Raw genomic sequence first — 23,782 nt, forward strand, 5'->3', positions numbered from 1 at the left:
CTGACTGAGCTTTCCTTCCTGTTAAGTGCTTGCTCATCATGTGAACTGTTGGTTTTCTCTTCTCTGTTCTCTGTATATTATATTATATATATATATATATATATATTATATATAATATTGACACTATACCGATAAAAAGAAATGTGTTTGCTTTGATTTTGTAAGCCTTACACTCAGCGAGTTCTTCTTCATAATAATGTCGCTTTAACAAATAAGTCAAGCATGATTTTTAACGAATGCTGGTTTAGGGAGTGTGGTTTTTACAACGGTATGTGAGAGTGATGAGAGACTCACGGAGTTGGCAGTTCACACCCATCCATCCCGCTGCACAGCTACACCGCCCAGTGATGTGGTCGCACCTGGCTCTGTTCTGACACACACAGGTCTGACTGCACCGCTCTCCAAAGTGACCTTCCGGGCATTCTGCACACACACACACACACAACAAGCTGTGAGCTGCAGCTACATCCACTGAAAACATATTAGGACAATTTGTGGGAGAGGGGACACACTTATTGAAAGAGGAAAATGCACTAATGACAGAGATGTACCATTAAACCATGCTGATAGCTTTCTGCTGACTCTGGCTCTGCATAGTAGGACCACAAAATAGCTGTGGCAAGAGGAGAGTCTTGAACAAGACTGCAGAATGACAGACTCCGATCCTTAGTGGGCATTTAACGGGATTTATTAAAACGAGGGCATCAACATGAGAGCAGTGACTGGTTAACTACTAACGTATTCTTCCAAGTTAAGTTGTCCCTGCGCTAATGTTGATCACTATAAACACGTGGGTGCGTTTATCCAGAATAGACCTCCATTAAACCGTATGTGCCGGAGGGAACTCTTGTCCTCCCTCCTTTCTGCACCCTTACCCATCCCTAAAACAGTCATTGGCAATGTCTCATTATAGAGATAATTGTTCACAAACACATCCTAGTTGTGTTTAAGGAGAGGATGTCTTGATGGGTTGCAGTGAGGGCCTCCCTCACACCCCGTTTTAATGATGTGGCTTCCATTACCCAGAATGCAGTGTGGTCCTGCCCAGCCGGCGGTGCATAGGCATGCTCCTGTGATGTGGTGGCAGCGGGCACCGTTCCTGCACTCGCACATCTGGCCACAGTATAGACCGTAAAAGCCATCCGGGCACACTGTGGGCCAAGATAAAACATCCGACTGGTTAGAACTGGCAGCTTCACAAAAGAGGAGAGGAAAAGGTTAAGATGCCAACTTTTTTTTTTATTTTATTTTGTTCTTTCTCTTCCTTTCTTCATCTCCGACTCCCTTCTCCTCCCTCTACTTTCCCTCTCTGTCTTACCACCTACTGGAAATACCAATATCAAATGGCAGTACCACGCTGCGGCTGTTCATTTGCAGAGCGTCTGTGTTCGTTAAGTGAGCTCATGTCCCACATGTGTGGTGGATCTGGGCCACATCAAAGTCAATAGCGGCTCAGAGGCTGTTCCCTTTTGGGGGGTAGATGGGGCACAGAGAGCCAGTAATTAGAGCACCTGCTGAGTCCACAGGCCCCACCAATACACTGCAAAACAAAGCCAGGTTACTGTACCCCCAGCACACACACACACACACACACACACACACGCTTACAGTATTGCTGCCGATGCAAGGAGATACCAGCATAAGAATCTGTTTTCCATTCTTAAGGAGTTGTTTCAGTGTGTGTAGAGTCAATTGACACTCAAGAGAGTTTGGTAAACACAGTGCCTCCAATCCACAAGAACCTAGCCAGAGGCCGAGGGATGAATGAGCCTTTCCACTACTGGGAAGTAAATATTGTCTGTGAGCGTGACTCTGCCAGAGCAGGAAAGAATGACTCAGTCTGTTTATTCACAGACTATATTTGATGGCTCAATTTGTCACCCAAGAGATCGGAGCCCAACTCATTCAAGATAGTTGTAGTCTGCAAAAAAAAAGGAAATAAAGAAAAGCCATCCTATTCTGGTCTTTATTTACAGAAAGGCTCCTTTGGTGCTGCCAAAAACTGAGATGTGATAAAAGCTGAGGGTTTCCCAGTTATCTCAGCGGTTTTTTCATTTCATTTATATACTACCTCTTCTAAAACTGTGAAGAGAGCAAAGGAAAACAGACTGTGTTACCAAAGGAAAACACATTGGCTGCGCTACAAAAATGTGTAATGTGGTAGTTTTATGTCTTCTTAATGCCACACCACTGCGATGTAGGGTGTTCCCCTACCTATTTTTGCATTATACCTTCCTTCTCCTCCCGCAGTCAATGATGTTACCCAGTCCTCCCTTTTTTTCCTGCCTCAAGGTCTCAAATTAAAAAACGTGTCTTAGCTACTTGGCATTATCTAGCGTGACCATCACTGTGTTCCCACTCTGACAGCATGACGTCTTCGCCTGCCTCTGTAGTGGTTAGGCAGCGATTTTATTAAAACTAGCCCACTGAGTATGCTCTCATTTTAACCCAGCTGTACATTAGGTCTTTAGTGATGAATAAAAACCACTGTTTATTGTATGTTGCTTATTATTTGTGATAACAGTGGCACCATGGCAACAAGCTGGAGTTCCTACCCTGCCGGGACAAATGTAAGAGTGATGTATCATTTATTTACCCGCGAAAGAGGGGCTCAACACATCTCTGATGTTCAAACATAAACATAAACCACCTTATCAACAATGAGCGATGTTCCCCCATTTAATGGTGTCTTCACAACAACATGCTGAAGCACTTTCCCGCACACAGAGGCTGTATGTTACATCTTCAGGCACTTCTCTGACACTTCTGAATGGGAGATTTTATTGTTTGTTTATGCCAGCAGGGGGCGATGGGTATTCCATATGAAACACAAAGCATTAATCTGTCATGAGATATTAGCGGAGTGTCTGCAAGTGTTTGCAAATGTAGACTCTTCCCTCTGAGTCTCTGTTTATAGGTAGGCAGAGTCATTACACACACACACACACACACTCACCGAAACACTCCATCTCTTGACTAAATGAACTCTTTAAGACAGGAGGATTATTTCCAGATCTCTGGTTGTGTAAGAGCCACTGCTGTCAGACCATAAAGCAGGTCCAGGGACCACACAGCCAGAGAGAGCAGACCACAGAAACAGAGAGGATGCAGAAAACACAGAATGGGACATCCTGGTGCTATTCAGGGTCTACAATGAAAGAGGTCAACACCAACTAAACAACACTGTTTCTTTGATTATAACACAGATGTTCAGTGTGAGTTGATTCTTTTCACTGCCTCAAACAAAGAAAAAACCCTGTTTTGATGCAAACATCAAAGCTGCAGACCAGAAACAGAGAGCGACCCATGTTAATTCAAACAGTGGTCCACTGTGCAGGACCCATGTCAGCACAATGACTTTCTTACTCTGACAAGACTTGACTGAAATGTTTAGCATCAGCACCACAGGCCTGCCCAGGGAAACAATACTCTCAGTCCACTCTCAGTCCTGTAGCACACGTTATTTTCATGAATAATGAGATATAAGCCAGAGTGTGGATGAAAATTGCCCACGCAGGACCAAACATTGAAAAGTCATTTTGATTCTGTGAAACAGATGAACTGGAGAGATCTGGTCCTTCTCATGGCACAGGCCTCTTCCTGACTTCTCCTGAAGGAAGAGGCCCAGCAGAAGACTGAGAAACTGGACACCTCTGTTTGAGGGGAAAAGGCCTTCAGCAAACACAATCTAGTCAGAGCGATAGCTGTATTTCCACAGCAATGTCCAATCAGAGTGACGTCTGTGTCTGAGGCCATTAGGGTGTTATGACTGGGGATGTGGAGCTCTGTTCTAGTGTGACATGGCCATGATTTACGATGCCCTGTGTACTATGAAGGTGGTATGAATTTCTGGGCCTGGTAGTACACTTACAGTAAATCTTACACTTTATAATAACATGAGGCCACTCTGAGTCAGAAGACTATAATCAAGAGCAAATCTATTATTGTTAAGACTCTTGGACTGCTGGCATGTCTTGCTGTTCAGGACAAATATCATGAAGAAGAGATGAATATTAGTTACATCAAGGCTTTGCTACAGCAGTGTGCATGAAAAGAGTCTGCAGCCAGTGAAATACAGTCCATCTACTTCAGTGCGACTGATACAATTTATAACTTGGGATTCGTGTGGTTTTAAAAATGGTATTGCCCATGACAGTACATGGGCAATCAGATGATTCATTGAAACTGTGTGATGATGATTCACAGGAAACTTGGGGGGGGGACGATGTTAGGATGAAAATAACATCCTGCAGTGCCATCTAGTGTATCAAAAAAGAAAGACAGCTCAAGAAACTGGAGTTAACTTCACCCCAAACATCACTACAACAACACTAAATTGACATTTTCCAGATTAAAAAAAAGTGTCATTCGGTGTGAAAAATGCAGATAATTGTTAAAAACAAAAACAAGAAGAATACAGATTTAATTTGACAAACTACTTCAATATTTCATGAGACAATACAAATCAGCAAACCCTCGTATATCTGAAGCTCAAATGACACTGAATTAAAAATGAGGTATTTGATAATTATAGATGAGAATTTTGTGTCTATCAACTATCTGATTAATCGAAATTCAAGTCAAAGTGTGAGCAGCTTTTGCATCATTTGAGTAAAGTATCTGCATGAGCTTCATATGGTGCTATGGTATTCCCGACTATTGTTCCTACGACTTCAGTAAAAAGCCCCTCACATATGAAAACCTACATACAGTATCTCAGTATGCAAGACTATCATCTGAAAAACAGAAATAAGTCTTACTCTTTTCACAGGAAGTGCCGGTGTATCCAGGGGAACATGTGCAGGCTCCACTCACATGGTCACAGTGGGCTCCATTTTGACACTGACACTGCTGCATACAGCCCTGCCCGTAAGTACCATTTGCACACTCTGTGAACATAATAAACCAAAAAAAATGATTCCTACACGATTCCTAATATCAGCCAAGTAATCACTTTACTGATATAAATGCAAACAGTGCTATGACTGCACACACCCAATGGTGGCAGCATTTGTTTATCTATGTCATCCAAGAAGAGAACTTACTCTTTTCACAGTGGTCTCCAGTAAAGCCTGTTTCACACATACACTGACCGCTGACGGGGTCACAGCCTAGAGAGTTGTCCTGACACTGGCATTTACTGACGCATCCTTGGCCCCAGTAACCAGACTCACACGCTATGAAGGACAGCAATGTTTCCAGAGACAATTATAGCTTATACATATAAGCTACTGAAGTATTAATCTTTGTACCTGACAACGTTGTTACATTATGATTTCTGGCAACATAAATAAATGAATTAAAAACATTTATTTTTAAAGTTATTAAAGTTCTTACCTATTGCGCAGTCATGGCCTGTTCTGCCAGGAGGGCAGATGCAGTGACCAGTGTGTGGGTCACAGCTGGCGTCAGCATGACATGAACAGTGCATTAAACAGCCTGGTCCATGATGACCTGGAGGACACTCTGCACACAACACAGATCCAAAATAAGCAATCAGTTAGAGGAAGAGAAGAATATGTTTGATTTAGATGAAACGTTATGGAATATATCATCTGGAACCATTCAGTTATTCAAATATTGCTAATCAATGTGTTTATTTGAAGTGCACAGATGTGAGGGATTGGTTAATGCAGTCTTAAATGTTTTGTGTCTTGAATCCCGATATGATTAATACTCACTATGTTGGCAGAGGTTTCCAGTGAAGCCTGGCTTACAGTCACATCCTCCGGTCAGTTTGTTGCAGGAACCACTGTCCTGACAGTGTGGACAGGAGAACTGGCACTTCAAGCCCCAAAACCCCTCAGGGCAGTCTGGGGAGCAAGTGTATTTCAGATTAACTGAGTAGTAATCCGACTGTCTCCTAAAGCGGAGAAGAATGTTTTAAAGGGTCTCTGAAAGAGTTCACTGGGCAAGTAAACTTTAAAGGTTTTTGTAACTGACAAATGACACTGACATGTTAGTGAGTTCAAACTGTCCCTCAAAACATTGCAAAACATTCTTCCCTTCAGAAGCTTAAAATAACAACGCTAAAATGTCCCCAAACAGAACAAAGTGAAGGACAATGTAATAAAATACAGAAAACTCTACCTTCCTGACAGGAGGGTCCAATCTTCCCAGGCGGACAGACACACAGTCCCGTTATGGGATGACATGGAGTTCCTCCACAGTCACAAGTCAGTTGACAGTTTTGTCCATAGTGCCCAGCTTCACAGACTAGCAACCACAATAAAACAAAAATCAGAAACAGATTACACAACTGGGACAGCGCAACAGTAGAATAACACAAAAGCGGGATTACAGAATGTTGCACTGGTTTAAGGGAGTGAGGTGAAAAGTTGAATCATTTGTGTTTCTTATTTAGTCACTGCCAACAGCCTCTGCAATGGTAACTGAAGTAAATCACCCCTGACATGACCTGGCCTTCAACTTAAGATAAATACATTTTTATTTTTAATATTTGGCATTGGAAATCCCTGCAAGCCTGGATCTGGACTGTGCTGACAAATTGTAATTCTGTCATTTTATATTAGTCCACAAAACGTTGTTTTTGTTTTTTTACCACAGGTTCCTGAACAATATTCAGAATCTCCTCAGATTACTGCACACAGAGTTGAACTTTCCATCAACCTGCAGAGTAAACAGCCAGAGGACACTGTGCCACGGCGGAGCAGTCACGTTGTCAGCTGTACAGTTTATAATAACAGGAACACCTGCACTGACCAGGTGAGCTCAAGAGGAAAACCTTCACCCATTAAATCCACTCACACAGTCATCAAAGACTGCAGTGTATAAATAAAAGAAAGGATAAAGGATGATTTATAGGCATTAGAGAGAAATGAAAGAGATGGAAAAAAAAAATTCAGAAACTCATTTATAATGATTTAGTATTGTCAGCATGAATAAGGTTATCACGTTCGCTCATGTATAGAGTAAACAAACAATAAGTGAACATGCAGACACCTGTGTCGGCGTTACTGTTATTCATTTTTGAACACGGTCACAATGTTCCTCTACTATATAACCACAAGAGAGTGCTGTGGAGTCAAGTTTCATCATGAACAGTGAGTATGAAACATTTGAGAAGGGCTGAGTGTAAATGAACTCAATTTTGCCTTACTTTTATTGTGGTAGGTCACCTGTTCAAAAGTGCTGTTTTTATTTTGAAAGGGTAAAATAAGGAAGTATGAAAAAAATCATAGAAATGTGCTAATTAAGGCTGCAAACAGAGTCCACTTTTTGCGGTTTCTTTTAGCACCTGAGGGCACAAGGTCTGTATATGTTTTATTTGGTATCGTGTGTGTTTTGTGTTGTTTTTAATCTCAGTTAGTACTTTATAGAGTTTCATGTGAATGTTATGCTATTTGCTATGCTATATTATTATTACTTTATTAGCATCATCTTGTGTGTGATTTATTTGCACAGTTAACTCTTTTACAATGAAACATATAGATTGAAGTGACTACAGTTGGTTTATTTGCACAATTAATTAAGAAGCTACCATTTCTAACCGTTTGGTTAGAAATATTGTACATTTAGCACTCCAGTAGAGGTCTGAAATAGCATTAAAAGGGCTAAAGAGGAGTTAAAGGGAGATCATTCCTATGTTGATGTGAGTAAAATCTTGTATTTATTTAATTTAATTTTTTGTCTTTCTTTAAAGAGCATAAAAGCAGCTTTTCATGTCTCACCTAGCTGACATCTGTCTCCATGAAGTCCTGCAGGACATTGCTGGCTGCACTCTCCGGTCCTGGGGTCACATGATCCCCCACCTGGACAGTCACATGGCTGCTCACAGTGTGCGCCAAAGAAACCCAGATCACATTCTGCATTTGGAAACGGAAACACAACAAGACAATATTAATACCATGAGCAATCTCAAACCCAACCGTTTTAAATCAGTGTAGGTTAGACTGTCGTTTGGATTTTCATTGAAACAGTGGTCATACCTTTGTCACACTGTGGGCCGTGATATGAAGCTTTACACAAACAGTTCCCCATTTTGGGGTCACAGCCAGTGGAATGTTCTTGAACACAGTCACATTCCTTGGAACAGCCTGGACCGTGTGTCCACCTGGGACAGGCTGAGGCGGACAGGATCCGTTTAAAAAACACACACACACACAGATAGAGTTTGGAATAAAGTACAGTAAGGAATGACTTCAACATGTTACCATGCTTCAATATTGTACAAAAACAACATGCACATATGATCTACACTTAAACTACTATGTGTTACTGCTCTTGAACTTCTTCATTAAAGTTTTCGAAAGATAAACAAGGACAATATTTATGTTTTTCTAAGTCATTTAATTGAGAAAAATGTTCAAATGAAACCCTCTCTGTCGGCGTATTCAGTTTTGGTAAACAAACACACCTACTCGCTATGTTATCACAACAGAAGACCTCTGTTAGTTTAAGCCATGTGACCAGTGGCTCTTGTTTCACTTAATTAATGGAATTTCCTGCACAATCGTGGCGCATCATTCATCCCTACTAAAGTGTAATTACAAATCTAATTCCAGACCATGGTTACTGCTTGTGCAAACACTTTCCAGCAAAGTCTGAAGTTGTAAGGATAATGACCATTGTGAGTTTGTGGCCAGTGTTGTTTGTGGTTTTCTGCACATAAACAGAAGCATTGAAAAAATAGACACAGGGTGTAATGCAAGACTTTCAAAACTGCGGCACTGCCATATCCCCACAATGTGATTAGAAGAAACGTTCAGCATGGATTTTGCCAAGATTGTCCCTACTCAGCAACAAGAAGTGAACTCCACTCCACCCTGTCCCTCTCGACACTGGCTTTATGTTAGGTGCAGCTGCAGACTCTGGTTACACCCTCTCCACCCTCTCAATGTCCCGCTGCACGATGGAGCAGACAGCTGTGAGAATCTGATAATATTCCTTGTGCACATTCCTCAGTCATTCACTTTGGTCTTAAAAGGGTAAGCAGCTTCTTCACTGAGACATCTAGCGCAGAAATTCGCAGTCATGTCCATGCGGAGGCTCAGGAGAAACCCTAAAACACTGGGCGACATCAACATGGTGACAGAGGAGCTGAAGAATCTTTATTATAAGAGGCTGCTGCCGATAGAGAAACACTACGCTTTCCATCACTTTCACACCCCAAGCTTCGAGGATGCAGACTTTGACAACAAACCAATGGTGCTGGTGATGGGCCAGTACTCAACAGGAAAGACAACTTTTATCAGGTCAGACTTTGACTCTTCATGCATTCAAAAATGTGTGTGCATGTGCATGTGTTCAAACACTGTGTTGTGGGAAAGAATGACAACTGTGGTGATCTGCAGGTATCTCATAGAACAAGATTTTCCTGGCAGCAGGGTTGGGCCAGAGCCAACCACTGACTGCTTCAGCGCCCTCATGTATGGAGAAACAGAAGGAATCATCCCTGGCAATGCCCTCACAGTGGATCCAAAAAAGCCCTTTCGCAACCTTGACCCCTTTGGAAATTCTTTTCTGAACAGGTAATTTAACAAATTAGTTCTTATCCATGTTGTTCCTTCATTGTCACAAACACAGTTCCTTTATCCATACAAACCATCGTAAATTATGTTTCATGCATTTTTTTTCTGACGCAGGTTTCAGTGTGTTCAGATGCAAAACAAAGTTCTTGAAAATATCAGCATCATTGACACACCGGGAATCTTAACTGCTGCTAAAAGAAAACTGAGTCGAGGTGAGAGAGAAAATGCTTCTATTTTCCTTTTCAGTGTCAGAATGCATCGGATTATTTTACTTGCACGCATTAGACAGCATTGTTGCTGTAAGGAGGATTTGACTCTCCTTCCCGGATTTAAATTCCTTGAAGGCGAGTCATTGTATGCATAATAAAAAAGGGAGCATTTACAGCCAAACAGTTCAAGTCAGCAGCAGAGTTGGGAGGAGATGAGCAGTAAGTAACTGAACAGTCTACGCTTTGTTTTATAGACCAATTAATCAATGGGTGTGACTGAAATGGCTCGAAACCAGAGAGGGCCACTGGGAAATGTTACATATTCCTCTATATGTTGAGGCACCATTATAGATATCATTAATGAAAACCCTGTGTTTTTGTTCATTATTCCCAGGCTATGACTTCCCAGCAGTGTTGCGCTGGTTTGCAGAACGTGTGGATAGAATCATCCTGCTGTTCGATTCACATAAACTGGAGTTCTCCGATGAGCTCACTCGAGCTTTTGGGGCTCTGAGTGGCTATGAGGACAAGTTGCGTGTAGTTCTCAACAAGGCTGACAGGGTGGACTCACAGCAGCTCATGAGAGTGTATGGCGCCCTCATGTGGTCACTGGGGAAAGTGTTTAAAACCCCAGAGATCCTGCGGGTTTTCATTGTGTCTCTCTGGTCAGAGCCGAGGCAGGCGTGTGACCACTACCAGCTGATAGAGCTGGAGGAGGAGGATCTTCTGGCCGACATAAGGAACCTGCCACGCTACGCTGCAGTGCGCAAACTGAATGACCTGGTGAAGAGGGCACGCTTAGTGAGGGTAAGAGGGTAAACATTTATCAACTTCGCTGCTGTTTTTACAGATTTTCTGTATCATTTCAGTTGTATTTCCTTCCTAGGCTCACGCACACATTATCAGCTATCTTAAGCAGGAGATGCCAACCATCTTTTGCAAAGAAAGCAAGAAGCACAATCTGATTTACCAGCTCCCTGTGATTTTCAGCAAGATCCAACAACAGCATCGAGTCCCAGCTGGCGACTTCCCTGACTGCACCAAGATGCAGGTCAAAAACATTTTTTTAATGATTCATTTTTATAAAAAAATTTGATGTATTTGCATGAATGTGTTTGTGAGCCTTACATGTAACTGAATACATCTCCAGGAGAAACTTCTGGGTCAGGATTTCTCAAAGTTCAAGACACTGAAACCAAGTCTAATGGCTTCCTTGGATAAACTCCTGGCTACAGACATAGCAAACCTGGTGCCTTTACTGCAACAACACGAAGTGAGGAAGAAATCCCTGCCCGGTGTATTGGATGGCGAATTTCTGGGAACATTCAGGCCAGAGCATTACAAGAAGGATCCTTTCAAAGAACTCTCCAGAGATGACGAGAGCAGTGAGGCAGATTTTGATGAGTGGGTCGTGGAGAAGTACAAGCCAAAGTACGATGAGATTTTCTACAACCTCAGTCCAAATGAAGGCAAACTGAGCGGAACCAAAGTCAAAGAGTGGATGACGGCCACGCTTCTGCCTAACTCTGTGCTAGCTCAAATCTGGAGGCTGTCGGATGTAGATGGGGATGGCATGCTGGACAGTGAGGAGTTTGCTTTAGCAGTCCACCTTATTGAGGGAAAACTGGAGGGACACTGGCTTCCCAGAGAGCTGCCTTCTCACCTCGTGCCGCCGTCAAAACGGCTAAAAACAGCCAGCAAGGAAGAGTGAACATGACAGTGAAGGGAAATGTCATTTCAATCATTTTCTAAATATGACTTAATCTGAAAATAGCAGTTTTAATATAAAAAACAAAACAAACGTAAGAGGTCATTGTGATCACAAAGCTCAGTAGGAGGTGTTGCCCTACTCTTCGTATTTTAAACATCATGACACAAAAACAAAAAACGATGTTTGGCTACATTTTTCAAATCATTTGAGTTCAGCTCAGTTCACTTCTGCATTTTGCATGAAAACCATGCAGCAGTAATTATAATACTGTAATAACCGAATTTTAGTTATGTTTGTTACCCATAAATTGTATAATCAGAATGTTTTTGTCTCATTGGTAGCATTTAACAAGATGATATGCCAGTAGTATGATGTATTGTTTGTGATATTATAATGCAGTACATTATTATACAGTTAGAGCTAGGTTGCTACTCACGCAAGTGGCAGAAACGACCATATAAACCGGGTGAACACAGGCAGGCTCCATACACACGATGGCAATGTCCATTGTTTGGACAATTACACTTTCTTCTGCAGTCCCTCCCAAAATGTCCTCTTGGGCAACCTGTGAACATGAATGATGCCAGAAAAGAAGGGCAGCTTTGATTGATGAACTAAAAACGAAGATCAACATTAAGAACAATAAATGTAGAATTCAAAACTTGAAAAATTTAAAATATGACATTGTTCCTAGCCTTAGGGCAGGACTCTGAAAAAACGGTGTATGTAGTAGGAGATGAGATGATTTTATTAGGTAAGAGAGGTTAATATTGTATTAATAAACCATGACTGCCGCTCCACATTACCACCAAAATGCACTAAATTCATTCCTGGGCTGTTTACTTTTTGAGTTATGCTGCTAATAGACAGACAAACCCAGCCAAAAACACAACCTCACTGAATGACGGAATATGCTTCCTTTTTTAATGTTCTTTTTTTCTTTGTAGCAAAATACACAAGTCAATTTAGGCTCGTAGAGGTTACTCAAATACATAGAGGTTACATAAACCCAAATTGCACAAGTTGTTTGGACCCACTGACATCTGGACTGGTCGTTATATTAACACCTGTGTTAATGAAGGTGTGATTTAAGTGTGTGTGTGTGAATACAAACCATCCTCGCAGAAAAAACCTTGTACCCCTGGGGGACACAAACACTTCCCAGTCACAGGGTCACACAAGCCTCCATTTTGGCAGCGACACAGGCTGTTACAGGCCTGCCCGTAGGTTCCCTGTGGACAAGCTGGATGGAGAGAGAGAGAGAGAGAGAGAGAGAGAGAAGAGAAGAGATGGGGCCTATGAGAAAAGAGCTCTGACACCTTAATGTCAGTATCATTAAGGAATCATTCAACACCTCCACCTCAACCTGTCTTCCTCTAAGCGTGTGCTCTCCTAACACACTTAATCCCTTGAGCCGTTTAAGAAATTACAACATGAACCATTAGGGCAGTTTAAGATGTGTTACAATCCTTCAAGTTAATGTGGTCTTAAATCCCATGTCACACAGCAGGTTTATGTCACTCCAAGGGAAGATAAGCCAGTTCAAATACCCCATGGAGGTAACTATTGTAATAATTACATCAGACAGACACTGAAAATGCAATAGACATGGCTTAGTCTATTGGAGTAATCGTTGTTTCTCAACAGAGGCTTTTTGTAGTATAAGAAAGTGTTATATTAGTTTACCTGATGTGTAGCCAACAGATAGAATTATAACCAAAGAAGAAGAAGAACTGAAAAATTTGCAGCATTAGAGAGTTGATACTGGGATGTTTGGGCAACTTGCAGAACATACTGCATTAAAACAAAGTGAAACGTTGTTGTGTTACTGCTAGGATTTGATGGCATGAATAAACAAATCAAGTGAAAAACCACAATATCTGCTTGAGCATGAAGAACATAAAGACGGAGAAAGTTACATATCAGTAAGAAAATCAGAAATCCCTTATTGTTTTTAAAGATTTTCCAATTTTCCTACTGATATTTGCACAAAACGGGCTAAAAGACCACATATGGTAATGCAGTTTACGCTTCTACAGACAGCATATTAACTTTTTGTGTTAACAGATTCATCATTTCATGAAGTTTTTTAAGTCATGTAAGACAAAGTAGTAAAAAATGTATTTTCAAAGTATCACCATTGATTTGTTCACACTGTTTTTTATGGATTTAGTAATTACCTTCTGTAGCATTTCCCACATCTGTGCTTGAGGTAGAAAAATGAGACATCTACTCCTGAAAATGCTACCCATGTCCAGACACATCACCTTTAGGGCGCTGCATCGGAACACTGCCACCTCAGGTGCGTGTTTCTAAATGTGACAGATTGCTTCTAGCAGACTTATCCCAAGTGGCTTTCCTCTTATGATTACCAGCCTGATTCAGGTTCAGAGCAAAGACAGTCATTAATCATAGCACTGGATGAGAACAATGGAGATTTGCTTTCTAACCCAGCAGTGGACATCCTTGGCCTCAGGCTATACTCTTGCTGTGGGCCTTGGCCTTGCTCCAGTAGCAGACAGATTGATTCATTTTGTGCTCTTGTGTCCCATAAACAACCCAGCCTCCTACGCAGATGAACCGACAGGTTTTGATACATGGCTCTGGATCGATGCACACTAGGAGCTCCTCAATTTTACATCTAGACCGCAGCATGGAGGCAACATCCTATGGGAAAAAACAGGTATGCTACCCTGTGTACTTTAAATAGTCACAAAACACCCTGGAGGAAAATCTATTTTAAGTATGTGGATATTTATGAAAAATAAAATGCTTATATTTGAATGCTACAGAATTTCTCAGGAATTTGGGGATGTATAAATAATATACAGACTAGACTTACTCTTGTTGCATATGACCCCCATCCACCCAGGTGAACACTGACATCGATCGTTGTCTTCACTGCAAACTCCATTTACACAGTCTTCACAGCTCATACTGCAGTCATCCCCAAACGAGCCACCTAGACATACTGGAAAACACCCGAAAATTAATCAATTGCTTTTCTTTTTATATGAATAACAATAAAATAACATTTAGATGTCCTCGCCGCGTGAACATCTCAGTCTCATCACTTGCACCGTACCTATGTGGCTGTCCAGCCGTAGTTCTCCCCTGCGGTCTCTCTGAATCTCCATTGGTTTTTCATCGTCACCACGATCACTGTCGTCATCATCATCGTCGTCATTTTCAAAACGGTAGTGCAAGGCCGCCGTGTACTGCAGGAGCTGAGGGGCATTGCGGAATAGCAGGTCAGGCAATCTGTGAACTTCCAGCTGGTCTTCCTCTTCTTCTTCCTCTTCCCCCTCCTCCTCCTCCTCATCTTCGTCTTCATCCAGTTCTCTGCCATACAGAGCTAAACACATCCAGTGCAAGGTTAGGGTCATGACAAAAGAGATTTCCTTTTAAAATTGCAATTTGCCATACGTCTGTTTTGCAGTGAGATGGAGCGTATGCTGCCGAGGAATAACTATAACACAACTGTCACTCACAGAGGCACGAGTGCTGGTCCTCATCCAAGCGGAAGCCCAGTCGACAAAAGCACTCGTATGTTCCCAGGGCGTTGACACAGAAGTGTTCGCAGCCTGAAGTCTCGGTTAGGCACTCGTCAATGTCTAAGAGAAGAAATTACAAACATTATACATTTAAGAGAGTACATGAATGAAGGGACACTTCAAACTTCAAACTTCAAAGAGTGCCTCTGGATTAATGTTGCACACAACACAAGTCACTGTTTCACTATAAAGCATTCATTTGAGTTAAGTTCTTCACCAAAACACTAAAGCAGGTCTTTCTGTGTTACCTTTTACTAAGTTTGCTCTACAGTAAGCAAAATGTTCTGCTTTAAGAACAAAATCTGCAATCTCTTAGTTAATGTGCCTTGGGAATGTGTGTTCTGAACAGCTGTGCTACAACACAAAAACAATTATAAAGCATCAGGTCAGGCAATCTGCTAACAATCCGGCACTCTTACCATCACAGCCACAGCCATCTGGGTGTAGACTGTGACCAGCTCTGCAGCTGCACTCATAACCACCCGGGTAGTTTCTGCAGAAGTGACTACAGCAGGATTCCCCATGAACACACTCATCACTATCTGAGGAGAGAATGTGGCGGTACAGGGTTGTTACAACAGTAAGACAAGGAAGGAAACAGGAAGCAAAAAGGTCAGAAATAAATGAAAGAGTCAAATATAGAGCAGACTAAGAAGAGGAAACAAAGTCGCTGACAGAAGTGATGTATTCTTACCTACACAGGTCTTCCTGTCATGGTCCAACTGGAAGCCGTGGTTGCAGGAGCAAAGGGGACCATTGGTCGTGTGCTCGCAATGATGAGAGCATCCTCCATTGTTCTTCTCACAACTGTTGATGATCTCCATCTCAATGCCTAGAGGATAAAAGCCCCAAACCACAACAACTGACCAAAGGGCGATAGCATGAACTACACATATCACATATCTGAGAGAAAGAGGGAGAATTAAAATGTAAAGGTCTTCATGCTTCTGGTTCATCAGTATTTTCACATCATGCTGTAGCACATCTATATTTAGTCTACATGTAAAAAATGCTTTGGTTGACAAAGGAATAGAAATTTAGAATTTTAGTTTCTGCCGTCCTCACTTACGGTAACACTGTTTGCCGTCTGCACCAAGTTCAAATCCTGGATGACACACACAAGTGAAAGAGCCCAGTGTGTTAACACAACCATGGGAGCACTTGGCATGACCTGAACCACACTCATCAATGTCTGCAAGAGACAGACGGACATACAGACGACACAAAGACAAGAACAAAGACACACTCAGAGTTCAGTATTTAGAGTCTCAGGCTGAGATAAAGAGAAACATGTAATTGACAATACCTTTCTTTGGAGCTGAGTTTCGGACACTACAGTTCAATTCACCAAACACATATTGTCACACTGATATACAAGTATAATAATATCCAAAGTCATTCAAAAATATCTAAATGTGTGAGATTCCAAAACAGTAAAGCAAGTATTTCCTCACGTAGGAAGACTATAAGGTCAAGGTTAATTGCACACTGGTTTCACTAATCATTCATGGGTGTAGCAGAAGGAATGTCAGTGCGTTTCAAAAATCAACATCTCAAATCAGATGAATCGGCTTGCTTTAGTGCACATTGGGTCTCAGGTGGAGGTTTACTGTGGAAAAATCCTAAATGTCATTCCATTATACTGTAGCACATTCCAGGATATACAATATGTTTAATATATACAGTCTTTATTCATTTGTTTTTCACTCTTTGTGTGTGTGTGTGTGTGTGTGTGTGTGTGCAATTTCTCACCTTCACAGTTTTTGACATCTGGAGCCAGAGTAAAACCCGGTCGGCAGCTGCACTGAATCAGGCCATCTTCAGAAAGACACAGCTGGGAGCAGCCGCCATTCCTCTCCTCACAGAGATCCCTCACTGACACAAACACAATCCAAACACAGAATCGCAGTACAGATAAACTGAGGTGAGGTTAACCCAGCTGGTGACTTTGTAACCCAACAGTTATTTCTGAAGGACAGTTTTACTTTTAACAAGAGACTAACATCTATATCTGGCTCTGCTGTATTGCAACTTTTTTCCCAAACAGTGCGAGGTTGCTTATATCACTCAAGATCCCTTACAATCGAACAAAATCCCAGTAGAGGAACCTGAACACCTGGTCCTCACTGCACAATGACACCTTCCAATGGTATTTCTTCAATTCCTTTCCTGATGTCTTCCCTTGCACACAAAATGTCCCTAATCTGAGCTTGATTTGATCTGATTTACAGATTCTCATCATACTTAAGCATGTTGAGAAGAACATGTAGCAAAGTGAGATGTCTTACATTCACAGTGTCTCCCATCGTTCTTCAGTCGGTAGTCCGTTCGGCACTCACATTTGTAGTGATTGTTCCCCATGTCCACACACCTGTGCTCACATCCACCATTCAATACTGAGCAAGAAGTTACAGCTTGAACGCAAAACAGACACAGAAACACACAGCTTAAGATGGACTTGTTAGAAAAGGTGACAGATCTTTCAATTTGTTGGCAACAGGTTTTACACCTCGACATTTTACAACTGCTTTTACACCTCAAACTGGGAGCCATGTAATTACGGAAAAAATCCTGGCTGAAGATTGGAAGCTGGAAAATTCTATTCAAGTCTGGTCCAGTGGGTACTCCTGGTTACTTTCTAATGATCTTTCCATCCCATTTCTCCTGTGATTTAATGATGTGCCAAATATGAATATCAGCCGAGTGCCTTATGGGTGTGCTAAACATAGACATGATGACACAGACCGGCTGTAAAACTGAGAGAATGGCTACCTTTTAACCCTGATGACTTCAGCAGACTTCAGCTCTCCCTTCTACCTTCATCCCTGTCCATTATCAAAAATCTACAGTCGGCAATAGGAGCAATTCAACTAAAAGATACAAGGGAGACATCATATGTTTCACTGGGACTGGGGACATTGGGGTTTATCGGAGAAGTACATCCCTTTGTTTTAGTATTACTGTAAACAAACAACAATGTGTGAATGAAGTCTTCTGAGGACCAACAGGGGCCAGACTCCAGATTCCCCATTCGTGTAATTGGGTTATGGTTAAGCTTAGAGGAGACAGATCTTAATGATAAAAACAGAATTTACCCTAATTGAGTGTATTTCTCATCAAAATGGAACTCTTTAGGGACAAGTAGATCTGACCAGTGTTGCCTGTTGTTTTGAATGCAGTTTAGCTGTTATTCCTCTGGTTTATTAAAGGCCTGTTTGGAACCAATCAATAATAGTAGTGTGGTACCTGTGCAGTGTTGACTTTGACGTTACAAAGTCAACACTGCACACAATGGTGCCCTTAATAAGTCACCTGCCAGTTTTGAAGCCTGTCAAGCGAAACTGTTATATGATGTGATATGATGCAGGAAAAACGTACTTACCAATGCATGTCCGACCGTCAGCGTGCATACGGAAGCCTTCGCTGCACTCACAATAATAAGAGCCTGGTACGTTGACACACGTTTGTTGGCAGCCTCCATTGAACTCCTCACATTCGTTTATGTCTAAAGAAACAGATAAGTTCAATTCAGTATCTCAAGGAAGTTAAAATACAAAAATGTGCAGCCATCTGCCTCAGCCGGTTAGGGTGAAAGGAAGAATGCGGGAGGCAAGGTAGAGACAGAAAATGTGACATATACAGAATTAGGAAGTGTTGAGTGAACGGTTTGAGCTCATCTGTACGAATAGCAATGCACAACCAGCAAGAATGCATCAAGAACACTGCTCAGTCACAAAAGAAATATCACATGACACGAAGCATGTGTCAGTAAAGATCAGAGAATGTCAGTCTACCTCAAGGATGCTAGGTAAGAACATAGCATAATTGACACCATTTTAAAAACAAGACATTCATTATATATTTTAGTTTCATTTGTGGTAAACAAAAGAATTATCCACAGAAATGAACACACTTTAGGACTGCAGATTTGAAAGAAGTTTTAGCAGCTCTCATATGTCTTCTGTTTTAACTTTACTAAAACCTATTTTTGACCACTACACACACAGTACAATTGATTCATTTGTTCCATAGCAGCCAATGCATCAACGTGACCTTGAGCAAGACACAAACTCTTCATTTGCTTCAGGAGCAAACTGTAAACCCACACTGACCCTGCGTGTGCTCCCACTCCTCAAGGAAAATACAGCATATACATGGTTAGTGCCTTCAGAGGGAATGATGAACGGCTCACGACGTTCTTGTGCAGTAGCATGCATGTAATCAATTTGTTTCCTGCACAGGGAAGAGTGAGTTCTCCTGCAGGGTCCACATGTCTGCATGTGTCAAATTGAGGCTCATGTTCTTCGGAGACAGACGCAAGTCAAGAAGACAAAGTACCTGAGCAGCTAACGCACGGACAATTGGACTTTACTACACATCTGGACAACACATCACACACCCTCTTTTCTGATTCCCAGGGACTTTTTTGGCCCCAGTGATTAGACCATAGATGTGTGGGAGAAAATGGTGTTGTAGTTTCTTTTCTTTCTTTTTTTAATATATAAGAACATGTGGTTCGGTTTATTTGAGCACGCAGCACAACGTTTGGGCCAACAATTGTCAAATCGCTCACCAGCTACTGCAAAAGTTGTGATATAATTTTCACACACTTGTGTGTGTAAACTCTCAATTCTCATGGCAGATCCATGGGAACAGCCCCCTTAAAAATGATCTCAAGACTATTTTAATCAGTTTGTGTCCAATAACAGGAGCTACTACACTTTTACTTATTAGTAAAATAATCCTTTCATACCCTCCACGTAGATTAGTGTGATCGGGTTAAAGGAACTCACATCAATATGCCCAATTTATTTGGAAGATCTCTTAGTGTTGAAATAAATAATCACTACACCTCGGAAGAATGTGAAGAATCCTTTCATACAAGAAACAATAGTGCTATGACAAGCTTTGTCAAGGTTATTAGACTTATTGGTCTCCTCATGTGAGAGGATTTCAGTGGGAGACATAATGGCTGCCTTGAACCAGTGGGTGGCAGCGGGGGCAGGAGCGGCGGCGGTGGTGGTGGTGGTGGTGTCGGAGGTCGAGAGGCATTGGTTCTGAATGGTGCAGAGCTGCTGAACTAGCAACTACAACAAGACAAAGCAGCAGATGAAACACTGGTGAAAGGGAAAAAAAATCAACAGGTGGTCTGCAGGAGAACAGAAACTGGAACTAAATTTACCAAAGAACAACAGGGGATCTGAGGCTCAGCAGGAATTTAAATCTGTGTATGTTTTTTCTTTCAATGGACCCTAAGATTGAATCTCTTAGTGATCTCACTTATCTTTCCATTTCCACATTGTGAATTATTATGGAGTGACAATATCCTGTGTTAAAAGCTAATGGTCAGGGTGATGAGTTCACACCGGCATCTGTCAAGAAGCAAATGGTCCTGATTGCCCAACACTAGCTCAGCATAATTCAGTCAGATGAGAGAGTCAAAGTGTGAATGCATGCCATATAAGGCTGTGCTGCATGGCTGTGTGTTTGGTTTAGCCCTTTACAGCCTTTAGTCTAGACAGTTAAGTAGGTCACTAGTAGGTCAACCTACTAGGTTAGTGGGTTTAACATGAATGAGCGAAATATTTCTGCAAAAACATACATAGAGGCTAATGGAATAAATCGAATCCACACAGTATAAACATACATGAATATATGTATCAAGAATATAGATGGCAATCAACGGACTAATGTTACTCTAAAATTATACAATTTAAGAAAATATTTTATATTCTTTCTCTCTTGAAACATTAAGCGATAGAAAGTTTTATTTTGTAAACAAAATAATGAGGGGGAAAAAGCATGAGCCAATCAGAGGCAGACAAGGTTAAGGCTATTAATCATAGCTAAGGTGAGCAAAGGAAAGGGAAAAGGGAGGCAGTGATGTAACAGAATGGATGCCAACTGCAGTAAAGCACCAAAAAAGAAGAAGGAGGCTGTTAATTGAGGTGGAAAAACGCATGAGCACCTTTCAGCCAAATATGCATTACCTTGGGGTTTACTTTCATTCTGGTGTGAGAATAAAACAGGCATTTTCAACATCAAATAAATTAATTTGCAGTTTGAGCTGGCGGAAAGAAGTATCCATTCATAAAACAATTCAAGAGGCCTCGGCTAAGCAGAGAGCCTGCTACAGTCTGCTTAACGTCCAGATTTCAGTCTTACCGGGACATGTCTTGCCATCTGGCCCAAGTCTACTGCCCTCAGGACACTTGCAGTAATAGCTGCCAATAGTGTTGCAACAGTAGCCCTCACAGCCGCCTTCATCCACTTCACATTCATTAACATCTGAAAGACAAGGAACAAAAGGCCAGTTTTACTACCATAATGCAGTGTTCCACACAAGTCTGCAGCTAATTTCATTGTTCCAGCAAAACATCCCTGCTCTTTGCAGGGGTCTCTCCTGCTTTGTTTAAGCAGAAATGAAAACAACTTTACTTACTTCATCTCACTTGATATCTAAGTAAGTCACGATCATGGTTGAAACATGACTCAGAAGTACAGAAGTGTAACATGTTTTTTTTTTTTTTATCCTGATCCAACTGATTACACTGCTCCCGTTTTTTTTCATGATGGTGACAGAAAAATGCATCGCACTGCATGAAGACCCCCTATCAAGCAGGAAGGTAACAGAGAAGAAAGGAAAGGAAAAGTTATTAGTGTTTTGTCCCCATCTGTTAAAGGATTTAATGGAAACTCTCAGCTGTTTATCTTAAGGACAGGAAATTTCAGAAGCACAATTTGGAGAAACAATTTGTTAAGAAAGCGGTAGAAGATAGAAAGAGGCAAGGTTAAGTCCGGCAGCTTGTTTGTGTAAATTGAGAGCACATGACAACAAGATCTGCATTTAAAATCATGGCAAATGCCACTACCTACTGTATATAGCCCTTTCAACAGTAAACAAAGGATTTTTTAAGAATGTACCATTCCCTGAATCCCCTGGTGTTAAAGTATATGCAAATGCTACTTTAAAGCACACACACAGGCAAATGCTAACAATGTCTGATGTTCCTGTCTCCATACCTTTATGTACAAAAAAAAACACATCGATAATAAACACACAAGTATGTGACTATCTATAAATGTGAGCGATACTGCTTGATAAGTGCACATAACAGTCCATTTGGACAGAACTGTCTCCAGATGCATTATGGATTATCTATCCAGATCATTGTAATAGATATGATCCAAAGTACATTAGTTTGCTGAAGTGATTTAAACCACATGAATGTTCTGCGTCTTGTGAAGTGATACAAATGTGTTTCTTTTTATAGGTGAACTAAACCACAAGAAAGGAAAACTGAAGGAAACAATCCCAAAGGAAACACGTCTCTGTCACACAGTAAGTAAGTATTGAAGAGAAATAATATGGTTTCAGCTATGTTACGTTTTGTAATTTTGGCTTGGGTGGAATTCTGCAGGACCTCAGAAACTAAGGATGGGTCGCCATATTTTTTGGTTAGGCCACACCCACACTTAGTTTCTAAGGGCAGGCAGGGTTGTCTGGGTCATCTGGTTATAGACACGCTTTGTTTGTGGTGTAGCGTCCAACTCTTAAAGACTGTAAAAGTAATAGGCACATTTGTCTCAATGTATTTTGTTTACCTCAGCAAAGGATACGTAACTGGCAGCATGGCCTCAGAGAAACAATTCTGTTGTACACTTTATTATCTCATTGGAGGTGACATGAGCCTGGCCGGCCACTGAGTGCCATCACAGGAAGAGACGTCCGTTACAAGAATCAAGCCGAACAATGCCGAACTGTAGATCAGTACAAAACCCTAACCCAAAAACATAGGTTAATCTCCAACTATTACCAGGGAAAGGTCTAAAATCTCAATATTAAATATTTAGCGACAGCACTGCTGACACCTAAGAAATGCAGCCAAAAATACCTTACTGGTTTGTCCAACAATCAAATGGGAGGGAGTGAAGAATAAAGCTTTTTAAAAGCATAAAACAGATGTTTAGTTAAGCAGTCATTACTTTTCACTGGTAGAAATCACAAGGTAGTAGTAGACAGTTTCACGGTGCTGTGTGAGTTTTGCTAGATAGATTTGCTTTGAAGACAAAGTATAGACGCGTCCACATGGTATTTGCACACTTTTTGAGGACATATGCAATGACTTTTATGGCATTTTCAGACCTTGAAAAAAATCTCCTTGGCAAAAGAGGGATGAAGCAAAAAGGATTTCCACTTTTCTTTCCAATAGCTTTATCCATTTATTCATAGTTCTGTTAGCATATTTACCAGGACCATTGAAGGCACACACAATATGGTGGTGAGTGCACAATTATTTTTTGGGGGTCAAGTGCTAAATCCAAACTCTGATCTTAGGTTTAGTGGGAATCATTCTATTATTCTCACCATTGTACATAATACTTCCAGATGGTCCACAAGGTTAAAACTTCCCCTCATGCAGAGTCATGCCTCACCTCAGAGCTTAGCAGAAATCAGACATAATCTGATTAACTGTGACCCCCACACAACACTAGAGAATTTCATTCATGAGAAACATCCTGTCTAACTTTCTGAACAATACTCCTGGTACATGTTGGCATTAAGATTTCTGCATAGGTTCAGACGTCATACATTTGGATGCACATGTGAATGTTTGCAATTCAAAAATACAATTTCTGAAAAGTCAATATATGGTCAAAACAAGTTAGTGAATAAAACCCTGCTGTCAACCTGCTGTCTCATCAAAGTTACGTACACAAAATCTTAGGAAGTAAGGGGAACTGGGGAATTTTTGCAGCACTTCCTCTGCCTTTTCCCCTGACTTGCTCGCTAACCCTTGGCTCAAGTCTCTGCTT

At 41.3% G+C, this 23,782-nt stretch overlaps 3 protein-coding genes across 4 annotated transcripts in view; 2 read left to right on the forward strand and 1 right to left on the reverse strand.

The window, feature by feature from the left end:
• scn4ba (sodium channel, voltage-gated, type IV, beta a) overlaps positions 1–23,782 on the forward strand; it is a 204,280-nt gene that overhangs the window by 168,776 nt on the left and 11,722 nt on the right. The window lies entirely within an intron of this gene.
• megf6 (multiple EGF like domains 6) overlaps positions 1–23,782 on the reverse strand; it is a 45,463-nt gene that overhangs the window by 9,617 nt on the left and 12,064 nt on the right. The window contains exons 5-25 of one of the 2 annotated variants that reach the window (XM_058633541.1): positions 21,131–21,253; positions 18,348–18,470; positions 17,254–17,379; positions 16,718–16,840; positions 16,035–16,157; positions 15,660–15,797; positions 15,385–15,507; positions 14,903–15,025; positions 14,497–14,766; positions 14,254–14,382; positions 12,526–12,654; positions 11,848–11,976; positions 7,950–8,084; positions 7,692–7,826; positions 6,091–6,216; positions 5,682–5,813; positions 5,338–5,466; positions 5,046–5,177; positions 4,761–4,889; positions 1,023–1,151; positions 295–423 (exon numbers count right to left, since the gene is read on the reverse strand). In XM_058633541.1, the coding sequence (XP_058489524.1) occupies positions 295–423; positions 1,023–1,151; positions 4,761–4,889; positions 5,046–5,177; positions 5,338–5,466; positions 5,682–5,813; positions 6,091–6,216; positions 7,692–7,826; positions 7,950–8,084; positions 11,848–11,976; positions 12,526–12,654; positions 14,254–14,382; positions 14,497–14,766; positions 14,903–15,025; positions 15,385–15,507; positions 15,660–15,797; positions 16,035–16,157; positions 16,718–16,840; positions 17,254–17,379; positions 18,348–18,470; positions 21,131–21,253 (2,835 nt within the window). The remainder of the gene's footprint in view (positions 1–294; positions 424–1,022; positions 1,152–4,760; positions 4,890–5,045; positions 5,178–5,337; positions 5,467–5,681; positions 5,814–6,090; positions 6,217–7,691; positions 7,827–7,949; positions 8,085–11,847; positions 11,977–12,525; positions 12,655–14,253; positions 14,383–14,496; positions 14,767–14,902; positions 15,026–15,384; positions 15,508–15,659; positions 15,798–16,034; positions 16,158–16,717; positions 16,841–17,253; positions 17,380–18,347; positions 18,471–21,130; positions 21,254–23,782) is intronic. The other variant, XM_058633542.1, reaches the window with a different exon arrangement.
• Positions 8,091–11,841, forward strand: LOC131462383 (EH domain-containing protein 2-like). Its single transcript, XM_058633557.1, has 6 exons — positions 8,091–9,215; positions 9,315–9,491; positions 9,606–9,703; positions 10,095–10,507; positions 10,587–10,751; positions 10,851–11,841. Exons 1-6 carry the CDS (start codon positions 8,995–8,997, stop codon positions 11,409–11,411), a joined length of 1,635 nt encoding a protein of 544 aa, XP_058489540.1. The 5' UTR covers positions 8,091–8,994; the 3' UTR covers positions 11,412–11,841.

Source organism: Solea solea, chromosome 7 (genome assembly GCF_958295425.1).
Source record: "Solea solea chromosome 7, fSolSol10.1, whole genome shotgun sequence".
NCBI lineage: Eukaryota > Metazoa > Chordata > Actinopteri > Pleuronectiformes > Soleidae > Solea > Solea solea.

What these genes read in the sequence shown, in the direction of transcription:
- LOC131462383 (XM_058633557.1), top strand. Translation starts at nt 8,995, where the DNA reads ATGTCCATGCGGAGGCTCAGGAGAAACCCTAAAACACTGGGCGACATC. An exon ending in GGAAAGACAACTTTTATCAG is followed by an intron (nt 9,216 to 9,314) that starts GTCAGACTTTGA and finishes GGTGATCTGCAG; the next exon opens with GTATCTCATAGAACAAGATT. An exon ending in TAAAAGAAAACTGAGTCGAG is followed by an intron (nt 9,704 to 10,094) that starts GTGAGAGAGAAA and finishes CATTATTCCCAG; the next exon opens with GCTATGACTTCCCAGCAGTG.